At 38.8% G+C, this 20,373-nt stretch overlaps 1 protein-coding gene across 2 annotated transcripts in view; it reads right to left on the bottom strand.

Moving 5' to 3' along the window:
• Positions 1-20,373, bottom strand: part of ARHGEF28 (Rho guanine nucleotide exchange factor 28) — a gene marked incomplete in the record, with an annotated part of 274,949 nt that overhangs the window by 27,206 nt on the left and 227,370 nt on the right. For both annotated transcript variants that reach the window (XM_027772037.1, XM_014587964.2), the window contains 2 exon segments: positions 15,046-15,346; positions 16,742-17,227. In XM_027772037.1, coding sequence (XP_027627838.1) covers positions 15,046-15,346; positions 16,742-17,227 — 787 coding nt within the window.

Genomic DNA, 20,373 nt, shown 5'->3' with positions numbered 1-20,373 from the left:
TTTCCAAAGTTTGTTTCAAGGAATAAAGTCCTGCAAGATGCTGGGCTGGAGAGGAGGATGCTGTGAGTTAAATAGGTTTGGGAGGTGCCATCTTGGAGATTTGGAGTACACATGAACACAGAAAGTTCAGAAAAAGTAGTGCAGTCCCTAAACCTGCATTTTCCAATATAACCTATTGATGGGAGCAATTTATCATATAATACCCAGTAACAACCAGCCAAATTATGAAACTCTTTCAAAACAATCTGACTTGGATAATAGTTGTGCCCAAATGAGGCATAGCAAGTCCTTCCAGTCACCAGAACCATCATTTTAGAAGCATTCTTGTGGCTCAAGTGACTAAATGAACTTTTTTTGCAGGGAGAGGGGGAGAGAATTTTGCTATAGGGCACATGCACTCACTGGAGAGAGAGAGATGGAGAAAGAAAAAGTGAGAAATCACCCCCAGGGGGAATGGCCACATTACAGGCTCTTCTCTGTTCTCCTCTCAGGATTTTGGGCATGCATGCACACATGCCCAGTGCAAGTTTCAAGCTACCAGGTCCAGGTCTCAAACCACAGTCAGCCATGTGGAAGTCCAGTGCCTTAACCACTACACACCTGCTGGCCCCATGAACTTCTTAATACTTTACTCATCAGCACAAATACAAGAATAACAGTGATAAAAATATTATTGAGTACTCACTATATTTGCTGATTTCTCACAAAGTTGTAAGAATTTTAAATATATCATCTTATGTAATCTTCATCTCATATGCACAGCATATACTATCAGAAGTCCAATTTTTTAAAGGTTTATTCACGTATCTCTTCCATGCACCAGAGAGACAGAGAGAGAATCCCCAACAGGGTCTTGAAGTCGTGATTCACCATCAGCCTGGGTCAGTCCTGGATCATGGGCACACAGGTGCCTGGCATACCCAGGAAGGTCTCCAGATGCAAACCCAGAACTTCCCATGTGGGATTGTCTCAAGGAATGTCATTTTACTGCTGTACTACACCTGGCCCTAGAAGTTCAATTTTATAAATGAGTAAACTGAAACACACTATGTTTAAACACAGCTTAAAAGTTCACAGATAATAAATAAAAGATTTGGGGAGCCAGCAATTGGCCTAATGGTTGTCGCTAGACTCCCATGTAGTTGATCGCAGTTCAAGTCTCAGAACCAGTGGCTTAAACTCACGCCAGGTGCCCGTGCATGTGTGCCCAAGATCCTGAGAGGAGAATGGAAGAGAAGGGATTGCGGCATGGCCATCCTCCTGGGGAGATGATTTCTCACTTTCTGTCTCTCTGTATCTCTCTGTCTCTGTCTTTCTAGAGAGCACGCATGCCCTATAGCAAATACCTCTCCAAAAATAAATAAAATAAATAAATAAATAAATAGAAAAGATTTGGAATCTGGCCCCAAGAATAATTCCCAAACCTTCTATCTTCATCACTTAGCCAGTCTACCACCTCCGTTGTATTAATCAAGTCCATTCCTCCAGGTAGTCATTCATTCATCTGTTCATTTATTCAAACCTCTCACTTAAAAGTGAAGTAACGCTAAGTGCATTTAAGGTCCAACATATTGAACAAGCATGTTTTCAGTCTACTTTTGTTGAAACTTGGTTTGGGGGGCTAGAAGGGAGTACTTTCTTTATTTTCTCATCTTTGAATGGCAGGGACATTTACATCACCTGCTTTCCTCACAGGAACAAGTCTGATCTGATGTGGTTCTTGGTCTTGGTAGTTCTGGTCAAAATGAAATTACTAAACAGATTTCAACCCTTGCATTTGTTCTCAGTCTGTGTTAACTCAGTCATTTAATCAAGTCCTTTGCAGAACACATTTTCTAGAGTTTTCCTGGACCATACATCTTCAAAGTTAACCAATGATTTCTCTAAAAACAAATAAAAAACTCTGAAAGTGATCATTACCAGAAGTATGATGTTAGTTTGAGAATATAAGTGTTTTACCTTTAAGTCCACTTTGATTCATAAAAAGAAGACTTAATTATGTCTCTATCCTACCAGTGGGAGAAGGTAAATTGGATATTCTAAGATATTCAAGAGGCTTAATCTAACAAAAATGTCTGCCATTAACTATGTATCTATATGTCTACATCTCTTATCTAAAAAATATAAAGAGGACATATTATAATCTACTGGCAGCAGCATTTGAAAAATCCTTCTCTATTTTTACAAAGACCAATGATAATTTCTAGGAGTAGGATACTTTCGACATGCTTTTCCCCAGCACTCTGTTGGCACCCACCTCAAACAAATCAGATTCGGTCTTTTTGCCCTGTGTTCATGAAGGTAACCAACCATACCCATCTCACAGCACAGGGAGCTCAGAGAGACCAATTTAGTGTCTGATTTTTCACAGTGCTTTACTTCAGACTGCTAGTTCAGCACAAAACAACTGACAATGGTTTAAACACCGAACTGTTTAGTTAGCCTAAACGAAAGCTAAACACCATTCTTGCAGCATAACCACAATCTCCTTTCAAGGTAGGTTTGGGTCTACTTCACAGTCCCAAGAGGGACACTGCCGTGCAGCTGCACTTTCTCATACCGGAGCCTGAGTGTACAACATGGACTCATTACCACATGCTGACTAACAGACCATCACATTTGGACCAAAATGCCCATTATGCTTTTTTCTTCCAATCTACATGCCGACCAAAAGTAGCTGCATATTCACAACTCTGAGTATATTTCAGGGCTCATATTGAACAGAAGCACCAAGCATTCTAAAAATATAGGATGAGTTCTACTTGTGTCTATCATGACAATCTGGATAAATTAACAAGTAATCAAAACCAGTATAACTTCTAGTAGGAATAAATTTATCAGGAGCCAGAGTTTAACCCACTTATTGGAAGCAAATGGCTGTGAAAACTTTTAGCCTCTTTAAGGAGAGTTCAATATTAATCACCTGGGATATATATTAAACTTCCATACTCTCGTTGTAAGAACATTCTAAAAACAGAACCATATGAAAATGAATAAAGACAACACAATGTACATACATCAAAGAGTTCATGTTTATATAACTTTAAGAATATTTAAAAACTTCATATTTACTAGGATAGAATTAGTGTGTGTTGAGGGGGGGAAGCCATCACAACTAAACAGTTAACTGCAAGGGCACGTCTGAAATGACAAGAATACAAAGTGAAGATCCTGAACATGAAGGTTCCAGAAGCATCTGACACAGCCAAGTATGCAAAGCCTCCTTAACTTCTATCGTACTATCCCATCTTCTGCCATCTGCCTCTAGTAAATGCCAGTGTATTTCCAGGATGGAAACATACTTCCTTTCTGAAGCATTCCTACAAAGACTGGCAAAAATACCACCACTTGCAGTTGACTGTAATTGCCCTGAATTCAAGGGAAAAGAAAAACCTATAGTCTTCTTTGGTAATCCAGGAAAATCAAGAATTCTCACTGTCCAAGAACCAGCAAATGGCGTAGCAGTTACATTGCTGGACTCCCACACAGCCAACTGCTATTTGAATCCCAGATCCGGTGGCTTGAAACTCACACTGGGCACATGTGCCTGTGTGCCCAAGATCCCAAGAGGAGAATGGAGGAGAAATGATTGTGATGTGGCCATCCCCCCTGGAGAGTGATTTTTTCACTTTCCCTCTCACTGTCTCTGTCTCTCTCTCCAGCGAGTGCATGCACTCAAAGGCAAAAAGTTCTTTTAAAAAATAGTATTCTCATGGCCAAATGATCAGTTTCTAAATCAAATGAGACTAACATTTAAAGCCTCCTGAGAGCTCAGGAAAGGGTCAAACTCTCTGAGGAAACAAGAACACTAAAACTCAGAAATCAGGCCCAGCTGTGGTGACGCAGTGAGTAGGACACCACTGCATGATACTGAGGCTATGCCAAGGCCCTAGGTCAGGGTCTGGGTTGACCTGAACACACAAGGCATACAGTTCTATGTGCCCATGATCTTAGTTGGCTGGAAGGCTGAGGAGGGGGGGTTATGCTATGACAAGATCCTGTGGTGGGGGGGGAAGGGGTCTCTCTCTCTCTTATGAAATAAATAAATAAAATAAACTTTAAAAAATGTCAGAATCCCTAAGACAGCACTGAGGCTTCTGAGAAAGTTTAAGAAAACAATATAAAACCACCTCCTCATTCAGGGTTTCACATGAAGAGGTCTTTGAGTGTGCAATTTCTGTTTTGTGTTTCTGGTGGATTTATGAAGACTAGTAGAGTGCAACACCCTTAGTGCAGTGTTACAACATTCTGTATGATTAATTGATTGCAAATCACTACACAGGGTGCCAAGATCACCGGTAGGAAGCAGGTCATTAAATAAAATTAAAACTCTGCCAATGTTTTGCTTATAAATGTTTTTCCCAAAGCCTTACAGCACTATTTCTTTCTTTTTTTTTTTTTTGGAGAGGTTTTTGCTATAGGGCGTGTGCACTCACCAGACAGACAGAGAAAGACAGAGAGACAGAAAGCGAGAAATGACCCCCCAGGGGGGATGGTCACACTGCAATCCCTTCTCTTCCATTCTCCTCTCGGGATCCTGGGCACGCACGCGCACGCGCCCGGCGTGAGTTTAAGCCACTGGGTCCAGGACTCAAACTGCGGTTGACTACATGGGAGTCTAGTGACATAGCCATTAGGCCAACTGCTGGTCCCACAGCACTATTTCTTAAAAAAAAAAAAAAAAAAAAAAAAAAAAAGAAAGAAAAAGAGAAAAAAAAGGCCTCAATTCATCAGAAAAGCAGTCTCCTCAATTTCTAGAGAGTGACCTAAATAGTCTATATTTAATATGAATATCAAGCATGCAAGCATATTATAGTTTAGAAAGAGAAGGCCATAGTATAATGTGAAATTAGCTCAAAAGGAGCTTTGGAAGAGTCACCATGAAAATAATTAGATTTTGAACAGCCTTACTGTGAAATTGTTCAGCAAAAGGCACAGAGTCCTGTCCTGCATAACTAGATCCATTGGAAGCCTACATTTTTCCTTAGGTAAATCTTCAAGCCAAGCATTAACATTTCAGATTAAATTGAATTAATATCTTATCCAGAAAGAGAATGGATATGCTGGCCCCTTATCAAAGAAACTCAACAGTGATTTATCATGGTAAATTAACATCTCCACAGATCAAAACTAAGGGCCAGGCTTATTTATTATCTGGCCCAAAGTTTGGCCAGAACAACTTCTCTTCACCAGCTGTGTCTAAGAAGTGACTGCCTTGGAACCTGAGTGCATTTTGGTCCGTTAGTATGGGGTAAAAAAGCAAAGGAATATATTTCTGAAGATGCCCTCACTTAAATTTAAGATTGCTATATTAAACATGTAATTTTTCAGGCAATATTTTAAGGCTGACAATTAGAAGGCCATGCCAGGGAAATTGGTTCACATTCTAGGAGTCTATTTAACTAAACAAACACCAATTGTTTTGCCTGGGGAAATATACTAGACTGTTAAATAGGATTTGGCAGAAGTAAAAAGGTTTAAGAAAGTGTTTCAGTGATGTGGAGCTAGCCACCCATACTTAATTTACTGGTTTCAGGCTATTTTATGGTTAAAAAAAAATCCCTTAGTGAACAGCCAAGCTGACTAATTGTAATTGATATGGCAATTAAATGCTATACCATTTATGTGTCATCTTCCTAAAATGACAGCAAACGAGTTCACTTCTACAAGTTTAGACTTAATTAAAGCATTTTACAGAAAACACACTTTCACTTTTAAAATTTTCATTTGCTACATACGGCCATATGGCCACTATACTTTCAATGTTCTAAATGTAAAAATAACTTACATGAAGAAGTATTCTGTAAAGTTGTGTAAGGAGTACCTCTACCAAACTGATAAACTGCACACTACACATTGGTAAACAGAAGAATTTCATTGTTAATGAGGGGGAAGAAAAGTCTGTCATTTTTTTAATTCTGTGACCAAGAATCCAGTAAGATATTAAAGGGAAACTATCTTGCAGTCACCTTGACATTTTAGGAATGCCATACAGTACACCCATCTTACAAGAGGTTTGAAACACTCAATCCAGTTGTCTAGCCCGGGGCATTCATCCATGCTGCCAGCATTAACTATTATCACACCTCTGAGGTCCTAGATCTTTTCTCAAGATTTTCCAGTGCCACAGCAGAGTCACGCCATGTGGCTCAAGCTCACAGCTACTTGCATTTCAGCTAAAGAGTGTGGACCTGGCCTTTGTTTTATAAGTATTTATCAACAGTTCATTGTATGCTAAGCACTGCGCTTGCTGCTTGTGATAAAATAATTAACAAAGGAGACACATGTAATGCTCTACCCCGATAAAGCTTACTCTCTAGTGGGGCAGGCAGATATAAGTTATTACACATGCAATTCATTCAAATTATAACCGCCAGTCAGAGGTGCTTCCTGGTGATTCTGAACTCTGATTCTTATCAGTTTATCCAGCACCAACAAAGACAAATTGATTCAGGACAACCAAACGTGAAAGGAGATTAAGATCATGAATTAGAATGCAGCTTTTAGATTTAAAGTGAGAAATGGTTTACACCAAAAGACTCTTGTAGGCTGTTGTCGACATTTCCTTTCTAAGAGAAGAGTTCATTCAAGGAACCAAAGTATGATTAGAAGTTTTCCTAGGGATTTATTGAATAAATGCAGCCAACAAGCCTTGTAGATTTGGAAGCTCTCCTTCCCAAATACAGACATTCAGTCTGGTCAAAATAGCTTACATTTGGGTGCTTATAACTGACGGATGCAACTTGTTCTACCCAGACAGGAAGAAAGGGAAGCAAAATGTGCTTTCAAGGCTTCCTCCCTAGAACAGTTCTGGTAACGCACTAACAAACACTCCCTCTGAGACCAAAACAGAAAGATATTCTCATACATTTTCACTTTGAGTAAAAAAAAAATTCCCCAATTTATAGTTAACTTCTTCTTTTAATCTTATTTTAAACTATTGCTTCCAATGACATTTAGGAGACACTTTGACTTTACTAGCAGGCTCTATCAGAATCACAATTAGAATGAATTGTTTCCAGAATACAAGGAAGCTGATGTGTATTGGTTCCCCAGAACATGCTAGGCTTTTTTTTTTTTAAACTTGTGTTAGCACTTCCTTCCATTTTGTACAGATGGAGAAACTAAGACTTAAGGGCTATACAGCAGTAGGCACCACAGTCAGGGTTTGGGATAATGCCCTCTAACATCAAGCCAGCACTCAGGTCAGCAGTGCAGGGACAGGCACAGCTGGCTGTTTCCAAATCATCTAAGGAAGATGCTAACGAGACACACAAACTTGCAGGCCCCAGCCAAGCCCTGACGTAAATCTGGATCTCTGCACAGAGGATCCCGTCTCTACAGGAAACCCCCATGCATGGCCAGCTATAGTAACCATGGTGACAGCAACAAAGCCCATCCATGTATCTTCTTTTTCATTAGCTTTACAATTAAAATAGGCCCTCTCCAATCCATCACAGGATTTGGGCAGTTAGAGATTGGGGAAAGCACATTTATCCAGCACTTTGACTGCAACATGCCAGGCACATGTGTGTGTGTGCCCAAAACAAGATAGAGAAGATAGAGATCAAGAAATGGATGGAAAGGAATTGTGGCATGCCCCAAGAAGGGGTCCTTGTTTTTCTCCTCCTCTTTCTATTTCTCTATCTCTCTTTGACCACTCACTGCACATGCCCTCTGGAAACAAACAAACAAAAAGCTTGAAAACCACTTTCTGGGGTAGGCAAACTACTGCCACCAGTTTTGATATGTAGAGTTTTATTGGAACATAGCTCATTCTATACATATCATCTATGGCTGCTTTCAAGACACAATGGCATAGTCGACAAAGACATGATGGCCCGTGAGAACTAAAATACTATGTGATACTTTAAGAAACAGTTTGCCACCCTGAACCAGATGGTCGTATTCTTCTTAGGCAAACATGAAACAATGGTACTCAGCTGAACACTCCACATTTTAAGCAAACTCTAAAAAATGAAATCTCCATGGTTGGACATGCTGAGGAGTGAAGGAAAGAGATCCCGGAATCTGATACGTGTACATGGTGAGGTTTCCTTTATCAGTGATGATCACTGTCCCACAAGTCACTATGACAGTTGGGAGCATGTCTTATCCTTTAGCTATGTTTGGTGCATCAATGATTACAAAGAACTTTCCCTTTAAATCCAACACTTAATTGCTTTGAGAATAAAGCCATACTATACTAGGGATCAAATATGTAAATCTTAGTCCTTATTTGTACATGAGAGGGGGATCTCCAAAAAGTTCACAGAAAATATATATTATGAAAAAAAAAAAGAATGCAGGGACCAGCAGTTAGCATAATGGCTATGTCGATGGACTCCCATGTAGTCGATGGCGGTTCGAGTCCCGGACCCGGTGGCTTAAACTCACGCCGAGCGCGTGTGCGTGCATGTCCAAGATCTCGAGAGGAGAATGGAAGAGAAGGGATTGCGGCGTGGCCATCCCCCCTGTGGGGTGATTTCTCGCTTTCTATCTCTCTGTCTCTCTCTGTCTTTCTGGCGAGCGCACACACCCAATAAGAAAAACCTCTCCAAAAAAAAAACCAGTATGCATAAATTTCAATTTTTTTCATTTAAATAAGCTCATATTTTAATTCAACTTTTCATGAACTTTTTTTGAAGTACACTTGTATGTATATGTACGTGTGTGTGAGAGAGAGAGAGAGAGAAAGAGAAAGAGAGAGATTTTCTATTTTTTAAGCTAAGAATGACTCAAGGCCGGGCCTAACCTCTAGAACCATTTGTACAAAGTGGACTCCCACTTCAGCAGCTTGTCTGAACCAAATTGGAATCTAGGGTGGGGATAAACAGGCAGCCACATGGCTGGCTGGCTGCCTCTGAATCCACCCACCTGCTGGTTTAGCTCTCCTGCTGTGTATTGGGCTGTATGCATGAAGGCGGGATGGCCCTGGCCCAGCTGGCTCACAGAGCCAACCTGCCCCCAGAGAAATATGCAATCAGGAAGTTGGCAGTAAGCACTCACGGCTCACCAGGCTCTGCAAGCAAATGTCATGTTTCCTTTTCCTGGTACAAAATCTGCAAAAGGCTAAAGCCAATCAGCTATACTTGTCGATGAGAAAGATTAAAATTAAGCCTTTGAGTCCAATTCTTTATACTGTTGTCCTAATGGAGATTACCAAAAGCAAGCACTATTGTGGGTTCCTCTAAAGTAGGTGATACTTTAGTATCACTCACAGTGACAGTTAGGATTCCAGATGAAAGATAATGAATTGTCCAATGATTTCTGAATTTTGACTTTTTCAAATCCTGAGACATATTTGGATAATACCCTGATGCCATTCTGAATGTTCTCAAACCTTAAGCTTTGGTTTCATTTAAGTAATCAAAAATACAGGCATCTAGGGAACCAGCAGTTAGCGTAATGGCTATGTTGCTGGACTCCCATGTAGTTGACTGCGGTTCACATCCTGGACCCGGTGGCTTAAAACTCACACCAGGCGCATGTGTGTGCGTGCCCAGGATCCTGAGAGGAGAATGGAGGAGAGGGGATTGCAGCGTGACCATCCCCCCTGGGGGGTGATTTCTCACTTTCTGTCTCTCTGTTTCTGTCTGTCTGTCTGGCAAGCGCACACACCCTATAGCGAAAACCTCTCCAAAAAAAAATACAGGCATCTAATATTCCTCCCAATCACCCAGAGAGCTCGAAATTTCTAAATCCCCTTACCTTAATTTAGACCAAGGCTTTAAAAATATGCCTAAATTTTCTATTTAGGATGTATAAGTTAGAAATAAACCTATAAACTCAATATTTTCTGCACTAATTTCTATGTGTTGACATAAGCTTAATAACACACAGACCCATTTCTGTAAGTGTAGTTATAGTTACCTATAGGTACTTATCACAATTTTACTGTTAAGAAATTACCTTTTTTTAAAAAAAAGGTAAAAAAGAATACAATTCACTTATATAACCAACTTGAAAAACTAAGCATATAGGCAAATCATAGTTTAACTTTGGTATTTTTTTTAATTGGCTTTTGCCATGAGGTACATGCACTCACTGGAGAGAGAGAAAAAAAGGAGAGACAGAGAGAGGAAAAATGAGAAATGACCCCTTGCAGGGATGGCCATGCCATAATCCCTTCTCCTCCAGTCTCTTCTTGGAATTTTGGCCATGCAAACACATGTGCCCAGTGAGATTTTCAACCTACCAGTTTCAGGACTTGAACTGCAGTTGGCCATGTGGGAGTCCAGCACTTTACCACTACACCATCTCCTGGCCTTAACTTTGGTACTTTAAAATAAATAAATAAATAAGATTTCCATAATATCTAAAACTATTGTGGTAAGAAAAATAATCATTTTGTCCCATTAAGGGTTGGATTATGTCCCTCCAAAATTCACATTTGAGGTACTCCAGTACTTTGAAATCTATTTGGAGACAGAGCTTTAAAGAGGTAGGTCCTAATCCAATATGACCAGTGTCCATATAACAAGGAGACTGGGACACAGGGAAGACCACGTGTAGACAAAGGGAGAAGACAGTCATTTGTAAGCCAAGAGGGAGGCCTCAGAAGAAACTCACCCTGCCAACATCTTGGTCTCCATTTCCAAGCTCCAGAATTGTGAGGAAGTACACATATTTCTGTAGCCCTCAGTCTGTGGTACCCTGTAGGGCAGCCTGAGAAAACTCATGAGTCTCTCCCTTCAAATACTCCTTTGTTGTTGAAGCTTAGGAGTCTTACCCCAGTTTGGGTTTTATGCGAATTGCCTGAAGCCTCTTGGCAAAGTTTTTTTTCCATATGAATTACGCAAATAAGGTGCCAGTTTCTGAATTATAGAATATTTTTAGAACATTAGAAATGACCATATTCTCACTTCTTAAAGAAAGTTACTTAAATACTAACTACAGCATAACTTTTCATTTGGAAACTATTTTCTTGCCTAACATAAGAAACCTGTCATTGAAAGTTTAACACAGCTATCTATCTATCTATCTATCTATATATATATATTTTTTTTAATTTCCAAGATGAGATACTCTGAGTACAATGCTTTGAATTCTGAAAATATATTGCTGAAAATATATGCTTTGATAAGTGTTAAAAAGAAAATTCCCTTGGAACCTGAGCTTTTCTACATGATTGACACGTATATTTGGCTTTTGATTTAAACTTTATATGCATGGAAAAATCATTACACTTAAACTGCGTTGAAGAGACATCCAGGCAATCTGCAAGTGCCAAGGTGCAGATAAAAATGTAACTGAAAAAGACTAAGCAATTTCAGATGATCTTGCCATAAAATGTTTTCTCCATTGATTAGCAAAAAAGGCAAATAGTATAAACTAGTAGATGCATACTTTTGGGGTTTTAAGACTAGAAGAAAAAAAAAATCACAGGAATAATTTTATTTTTTCTCTCTTTAAGAGTACTGCATTTGAGCATCACATAGAACCAATTACACAGAAATTGTCCAACAGAGACATCACTGTTTTTAAAAATTCAAGTTTTCTGTAGTCTTGGGGGGGTAGCTTTCATAGGAGTACAGATAAAGTTCTTAAACCAATCAGCTCCTTCACTATAAATAAAATTGAATACCAATTTGGGTTTAATGTTCAAACACCTAAGAATTTCATTCAAAAATCATTTTTCTAAGATTTTTTTGCTATAGGGAGCATGAGATCTCTGGAGAGACAGAGAAACAGAAAGCAAGAAAACATTCCCCAGGGAGGATGATCATGCTGCAATCCCTTCTCCTCCATTCTCCTCTCAGGATCTTGGGCACACGTGCACACACACACACACACACACACACACACTTGCCTGGCGTGAGTTTCAAGTCACGGGGTCCTGGAATTGACTATGTGGGAGTCCACTGACATAACCATTACACCATCTGCTGGTCCCCCTAAATCACTTCTAATGCTGGAGAATAAAGTTTTTGAAAATGCTAGCTTCAAAAATAATGAAGTTAACAATAGAGTTATTATTAGGCAATGTTAGAGAAACAAAATATTCTTAAGAAAATGTGCCTTATGGGAAAAAAAAATGATGCTCAAGGGTATTTATGTTATCTAAAGACTGTCAAGTCCCATGTCAGAGCTGACCACAGCAATCCAAAACATGTAGAAATGTTTTCCAAATGATAATATGAAAAAGAGAGAAAGGGAGGGGGAGGCCCTTAGTCATGAACATCCTATTAGGCATTACAAAAAGATTAATTCTGCATCTACATCAACTTCTTTAAAAAGTGCAACAGCTTTCTAAAACTTAACAATTTATAGTGTAATAATTGAGAGCATAGCTCCAAGAGCCTGTCTTCCCAGGTTCAATTCCAGGTCCTGTGTGACCTTGAACAAATTGCTTAACCCCTCTGTGTCTGTTGCACCTCTGAAATGGAGATAATAGAACTAGCTCAGCGGGTCAGTATGAACACCACATGAGCTTCTCCATATAAAACCTTAGCACGGTGCCTGGAATTCGATAAGTATCAGAGAGTTGTTGGTGCTGGGGTGGGAGCGGAGCAATTGGAAAACCAATCACAAAGAACCCAGAGAATGCATCAATGAGTCTGATGAAGTTGGACTGAACAAATCAATGAACATTCCAATCTAAGCGACATCTAAGACATTCAAGAATTGGTTGACATGGAATTTTTTCCATCAGTCTTGCTGTTCCAGAAATTCACATGTCCACTGATCTAAGCTGGTCATCTATAAACAGCATCAGACCAGGCAAAGAACAAACCAATCTTTAAACAGCTGATCCTATGGCCTAGTGATAAAATGGTCAGCACAGCCTTAATTAAATTATGGTAAATGCACAGTCAACAAAATGCCAACCCAGAGTATCATAGGCAAATTTTGCCAGCCAGAATACTGTGAACTATCTGGTCCTCAGTAGTGGTCACCAAAGATTCAGCAGCAAAACCTGAAGGGAGGGGGGACAACAACACTGCATTGTCCTTGACTCTCACACCTTGACCACCCCTTCACCACCCAGCACGCCCTGGGGCCTGACTCCTCCATACAGCCCACTCAATCAGAGCCCTTCAAGAGCAGGCATGGACCACTCCCACAGAGCCTTGCTAAGACTGCCACCAGCAGCTGGGTTTGTGCTATTTTTAACACCAGCAGCTGTGAAAGCTTTGGAGTGGCATGAACAATTTTATCTGGTGTTGACCACTGTCTTAAGAATACACATCCCATTTGCAACCACTTCTCTATCCCCTGCTATTCCCTGACCCTCTTTTCACTCCTCCAAAAATTGCTTTTCATGTTTAAGAAAACAAACATAAACAGAGTTTGCAGATGAGCTGTAAAACTTCAGTGGTTAACAGTGCACACAGCATTTCCGATCTAATCCCTACTTATGCACACCAGGATGTTCCTGAGAGATTTATGATTTTCCTTTCTCCTGTCAATATCCTTATGGATGACCTCAGTCTATACTGGCCATAAAATTTCTCACACATAAGTACATTTTCTCAGCATTCCCTTTGTTTATATCTAATTCCTTGCATGTGGATAGACTGGTTTTATGTAAAATTATTGTTTATTTCCTTAGTACATTTTCTATCTACTGCAAATATGCTGCCAAAGGTTTAAAAGCTTTCTTCTCGGAAGCACAAGTCAATAGAAAAAGATAGAAGATACACAAAAAGCAAAAGAGAAATATTTCTTTTAAATAAAAGCTCAATGTGGTTTAACTCAAACTGAGTATCTGAATTATACCAAAAGCAGTATGTAAAACCACACGGACAAAAACATATAAAGCTCTGTAAACAGCAAGTTAACGAATCAACACACTAAAGCAACCCGTGCCTACAAAAAGCATTCTGTACTGTGGTACCCATGGTATTAAAGTTGCAACATAATATATTAAAGGAACCCAAACTATTTCATTACATATTTTTTCTTTTTTATTTAAATAACATTGAAAATTATACTTTTGAGAACTATTTCATTCTCTTTTGTATGCTGACAAGAAATGAAAATGGTACCGCAGTGACTAAGTGAGGTAAAGAATTAGCCACCACTAGAATCAACATCTTTTGGATTAGAAACAAATCAACTAACAGGCAGTGTCAGAAGTACTACTCTCTGATTGGAAGAGGCCGAATACCTTCAAAATTTTTTGTTGCTAAAATATTACCCTCCCTTAACAAATAAAGAGTGTGTGTGTGTGTGTGTGTATGTGTGTGTGTGTATGCACACACACATATATATGGAAATAAATCTGTGTCCAGTTTCGAAGATCTCTGTACTATGACTTGTTTTATGTTTCTGAAACATTTTACTGTCGGTGATTTATTTCACATCCATGTGGCCAGCCATTTGTTTATTCTATTGCATACCATCTGTTTTTCGGTAGAGAGGTTTCAAGTTCTTCTCATTCCCTACCTCATATCCCCCTGAAAACAATTTATAATAGACAAAGATTTAAATCATTTGGATTCATGTGGAGTCGGTAACTTGAGCTGCCTTTCATTTATATTGGGCAAATGCTTTAATGGGATTAGCAAATTGTGTTATTACGAGGTACTTATGGAGAGACAACACTTTTTTTTACAATGACAAATGATGTTAGCAGTTTCATTTTGGGTGTTTAGTGGTAGTATAAAGATTTCACTAATGTTACAGGAAACTGCCTGGGTAGACAAGAAAGTCCTACCACAGACCCTGTCCATACCTTTCATGTCTAAACGTCATTGGCCATGTACATCAGGATATAGCAGGCTGGGATGGGGAGGCACTATCACGTTGCTTCACTTTTACAGAGACAGGCACTATCATTTAATTCAGAGTCCTGAAAACCCTGTCTAGTTCTATCATGTTGGTCATACTCCCTACATCTTCCAATCACGATCTAGATACTTATAAGCAAAGGCAGTTCCCAGACTTCCCCAAAGAAAAGTTTATGCCAAAAATTCCAGCTCATCAGCACTAATTTATTCCCATTCTAGGGCTGACTTTTCTGCTCACAGAAGAGCCAGCCATTCAGAGAAACAACTTTTTGCTGAAAAATACACAGATGCTGTTTAAAGGGTTAATTACCATTTTTACAAGAATCCTTGCTGCTTTCATGGAGAGGAAATATCTGATGACAGGGCTCAGTGACTGTCCACAGTTCATGGTTGACATCCAAGGGCTGAGAAACATCTCTCTTGAGGTCTACTTGATTTTCACTAGTCCTTACCACATCCGAATTCGATATATTTGAGGGGTAAGTAGCATCCTGAAGGATACCTGCTGCATTTGGTTTGTTGAAAGTGTTAAGTGACATCTGTACTAATGCTTCATTGATGAAGAAGGAATTTTCATGACATAAACTCTCGGATCGATTAAGTTCTATCACCTGTGTAAAGAAATGTAGAAAAAGTACAATAGTTTCTCCAGCACTTACACAAATTTCATGTTTATTTCTAATAGAATCTAGCAACGAAGGTTTTGAATAAGAGGTTGAAAAGAATGTTGCCATTTACTCTCTTCCCATTTCCTTTTAATGAGCTAGTACTAAAAACTTCAATTCTCTACATAGTACTTATTTATAAAACAAAACAAGCAAACAAACAAGAAGTAGTACTGTTCTATGCCATTAAGGTGTTTCCACATTATTTTAATAAAAGAAAGTAGCACTTCTACTTTCGATAAACAAAAAAGTTGTCAACATATCCATAAATATGTGAGGAATTTTCAATAAATAACTTAGCCAACTTGATAGGAAAATCAGATGCAACACAGGTATTTCTATAAATGTATCAACTTTCACAATGTTATGTACTATCAATGAAAAGCACATATGCAAGTAGCACATAAAAATAAACTGAGACAAATGGAATCATCAAACATGGTTAGAGAGGATGCAAAGAGAACACTGAATCTCCTGAAAGGTTTCATACAACTCTGTCATTAAGAAGCATAATTCACATGAACTATTATTTGTAAAATGGACTTTGTATTTACCATATCAAATTTACAAAGAGAGACTAAACTTGGCATCATAGAAGAGTATTATACAACCATGCACTGCATGCCAGTGTTTTGGTCAACTACTGATGGCATAAGATTGTAACAGGCTATATACCGCATAGCCTAGGTATGCAGTAGGCTGCAGTATCTGGGTTTTTGTAAGTACACTCTGGTATTTGCACGATGACAAAATCACCTCATGACCTATTTCTTAGACACATCACCACCGTTAAGCAATACATGACTATACCTGCTAAATTCAGTCCTCCAGGACAAACCCAACCCTTGATTCTGTGTTCCTTTGTTAGATAAGTGTGTCTCAGAGTACAACGATCCAATGACCTAGACCTTTTAAGTTCCATATGTTAAGTCAACATTCATATGAAGATTCCAGCTTTTGCTACCCACGTACTGAGAAACTTTTTTTTAATTTCCTAGAGAGCATGTGCACTGACCAGAAGTGGGGGGAGGGGAGGGAGGAAACACCCCTGATGGAGCAATCCCTTCTCCTCCATCTCTCCCTCCTTCATGATTTTGGGCCTGCACAAACACACACCCAGTATGTTTCTCAACCTACCGGGTCCAAAACTCAAACCAGGGGGTTGGCCATGTGGGATCCAGCTCCTTAACCAGCAGGCCGTGGGCTGGCCCCAAATTGAGGAACTCTCATGAGCTCACAAACAAGACGGAAAGAAACAACCATCTGGTGAATGCCCCAGGAGCAACTAGGACTAAACCTGTCTTGGAGAAGCTGCCTTCTGTCACTCCAGAAGATGCCTACCTCCTTGCTTCCTGGAGGAAAAGCTGCAGGGAGGCTCCTCTGCCGACTGTGTCTCCAGTGGCACAGCAAGCTCTGCTTGGCCCGCATCCTCTCCCTCTCCATCTCCACCATCCGTTGGCCCTCCCTCAGCCGCTCCAGGTTTTGCTGGTACTCCTGGAGCTGAATGGCCAGCTCTCCCCGGCTTCTCAGCAGCAGCTGCTCCTGTGACTGGCAGGCTCTCTCCCTCTCCTGCAGCCAGCTCTCCTGTGCCTCCTGCTCCCGCTGCTGCTGGTCACACCTGCGGTGCCAGCGCCGCTGCTCCTGCTGGAACTGCTGCTGGAGCTTGTGGATGTCGGCCAGCTCCTCGCGCTGCTTCTCCAGGCTGCGGGACTTCTCCTGGTCCGGAAAGGAGCTACCTCGAAAAGAATGGCCGGGGGACAGGCTCCCTTGCTGCTGGAGAACAAGTTTGTGGATCTCGATGTGGCTGTCCTGAATGGTTAAAGCAGCCTGTCAGAGCAGAAGAAAGGGCAAAGAGAGAAATATGGGCTGCCATCATGTTTGTCCTCTGTGCTGGAACAAGCTCTAAACACAAATTATTTTCTCTTACTCTTTCTGCCCCTTTTCTAAGTTACCTCCAGAGGTAGACTTTGGTATGGCAAACAGGCTTGTGTATGTCTTCTAGTATTATGACCTAGGAGTTTACATAGAAAACAAGTAAAGTTCAAAAGCAATACATATCCCCTTTAGTAGAAATGTGGCTTCTCGCTGGTTGTTGGATAATATTTAAGCAAATATTCTGAATAAGAACTCAGTTCATAAACTTGTAAGACCCTACAATCTATTGTTTTTCTGAGGTCTCACCAGTCAATAGTAATTTCAGAATTTTTATAAACTTTGTGGTATCCTTTATCTGAATCCCAAGTCAGAAAACACTAGAGCTACACTGCTTTCAGGAAGATATAAAAGCCAACTCTTTGGAGACTTTTGGTAAATAATCTTTTTAGAACATAATGCAGTTATGTGTTATGTAGTATTCAGAGAATAGCAGTGAATGCCATTTTTGGGGTGATAAGTAAGTGGCCAAAGCTAGTCTCCTTACTGTTATATCTTTGTGTTACAACAGGAAAGGCACACATACAAAAACAAAGCTGAAATTCATTTGTTTAATAGATTGCTAACCGGAGACTGGAATGATGAAGGGAAAACAGGTACTCCAAAGCCCAGGGGACATTGCCAACCAGATTTTAAAAACATTTTGAATTACAATATCTGCCTATGAAAAGTTTGGCAGCATCACAGGAAATAATTGCCAAGATTTGGAATGACTCCACAAAAAAAAAAAAAAATTCTGTGAATGCCCTTGAAAGCTTTTAATTTTAAAACTTTCCATTTATAGTGCAAAGAAGTACAGAAGGGACAAATTGAAAATGGACACACACTGGGTATGTGTGTATGTTTTGACTCAGTATGAGAAATCATTGCTCTCCCAGGGATAAATTCACATTTTCCTTCCTAAAAATTTGTTCAACTATTCTTGTAACAGATGTTGGGAAGATGGAGATTTGACCATCAGTTCTTTGTTAGATCAGCAGTTTTCTATACCCTTGTAGTTAAAAAGCTGAAGTATATTTTAAATTCATATTCATCGTAGACCAAGATTCAAAAATGTATTCATTTGGCTTTTAGAAATAAAATTCATATTTTACATTTGAAAAGTAATTTTAAACATTTCAGACTCATCTGAATATTTGATTAATGGCTGTTAGAGGTTCTTATAAAGAGAACAATAATTAGCACTGAGAATACGATATTAATTGTGGTGATCTTTATATATGAAATAATTAGTACACAATAATAAATCATTCAGGACTTTGCTGATCCAGCTAGAGCAAAGTGTAGACTGTAAATTGTCTCTGAATTCTAATAAATCCTAAGGGCATCAGTACAGTAGAACAAAGGAAGACTCAATATTTACATGTCCAACCTAGCTCAGGCAATAACTTGTTTAAGAATTATAGTTAGAATAAGGAAGTGCTGTATCATGAAGTGTTTTTCATGTCTACTTAACATCTACAATAAGACCATTCTCTTCCCTAACATAAAGGTGAGATTTGAAGATTAGATATTAATTTCCACACTTAATTTTTATATTTATGTTTAGGACAGAGAATAGCATTTCCTTTTCAAGTTTAGGGAAATTCCCAATTCATTCTTTCTCTTAACTGTACTTTGCTAGAATGTCTCTATGTCTTTTCCTTTTTGCCTTATCTATACTTCATCAGTAACTCAACTTGTTTAATATAAGGATCAAACTTCATCTTTATCTGATTCAACTCTTATGTAAAAACTTCTATCACATATAAGAGATTCAGCTTCAAAGATGTCTATGCCATGTACAGAAGTTTTTGAGAACCCGTATTCTCAGACCAGCTCAGAAACTTTGGTTAGTTTAAAAGACTCTACTTAGACTTTGATATGCCCAAAGTTGCTTCAACCTAATGTGCTGAAAAAATTAGGTCCTTTATACCACAAGGCTTTCCTGAACTTTAAATCCACACAGGGTTACATATAAGGTCAAAAGAAAAGAAAAGAAATATGATCTTGGGGATGTTTTTATCAGGGAACACAAGCCAAAATCTCAATATTTTCATCCTCCAAGAATAAACAGACTAGATTCAAACTATATCCCGTATCAACTGATGTGTAAAAGAATATTTATTTTACATGATAAATTGATCTCTAAGAAAATCTACCTCAGACCAACACATCTAACATAAGACCCTAAAGGCATTCCTACTAAATCTTGATCAACATAGTGAGCTTACTAGCAACACTGTAATGTAAATATTTTCAGAAGAACAAGTCAAAGAAGTACGCCAAGAAAATGAAACTGATATAATTACTAGAGAATAGCCATAATACTTCACTTTACTTTCTACCTGGAATACTCCAAAGAATCAATGAAAAAACGATCAAAGCCAAAACTAAATTTCAGTGAGTTGGCTAGTTACAAATAAGCCCATTAAAATGAATACTTTTATTTATAACCACAATGGCCATTGGGGAAACATAATTTAAATTTTTTAATTTGCAAGAGCAACAAAGAGACATAGGAATGAGCTTAGCAAAAAACATACACACACATATACAACCTATATGAAGACAATTACAATGCTTTCCGGCAGAACATAAAATCTAGTACTATCATATGTTCAAATGTATTCCAAAGCTTTAATAATTAACAAAGTGGTACTGGAGCAAGACCATGTGGGTAACCGACAGAACAAAAGAGAAGTCTTGATATAATCAAAGTAGAAAAAAGAAAACTTCAAATGCAAGATGATGTTACATTTTCTATTTAGTTTTATTTTCTTTTAGCATTCAGCACATAAAAATAAGAAGCATGTATAAATGAACCATTGGGGAAAGAATTTAGTCTTCCCAATAATAAAGAAATGTAAATTAAAAGAATCAGATCATTTGATCCATTTTCAAATGAAGAAGAGAGAATTCATTGTATTGATTATTTTGTCAATATCTAATAAAAATAAAACTAAAAAGAATCTATTATTTATTCTAAGGAAACCCTCAAAAATGTTTATAGAGATTAGCAGACAGAGATGTCTTCTCTGGTATTATTAATACCGAAGTGT

Source organism: Tupaia chinensis, unplaced genomic scaffold, assembly GCF_000334495.1.
Source record: "Tupaia chinensis unplaced genomic scaffold, TupChi_1.0 Scaffold000250_1, whole genome shotgun sequence".
Taxonomy (NCBI): domain Eukaryota; kingdom Metazoa; phylum Chordata; class Mammalia; order Scandentia; family Tupaiidae; genus Tupaia; species Tupaia belangeri.
This window is presented reverse-complemented; position numbering and strand designations above follow the sequence as displayed.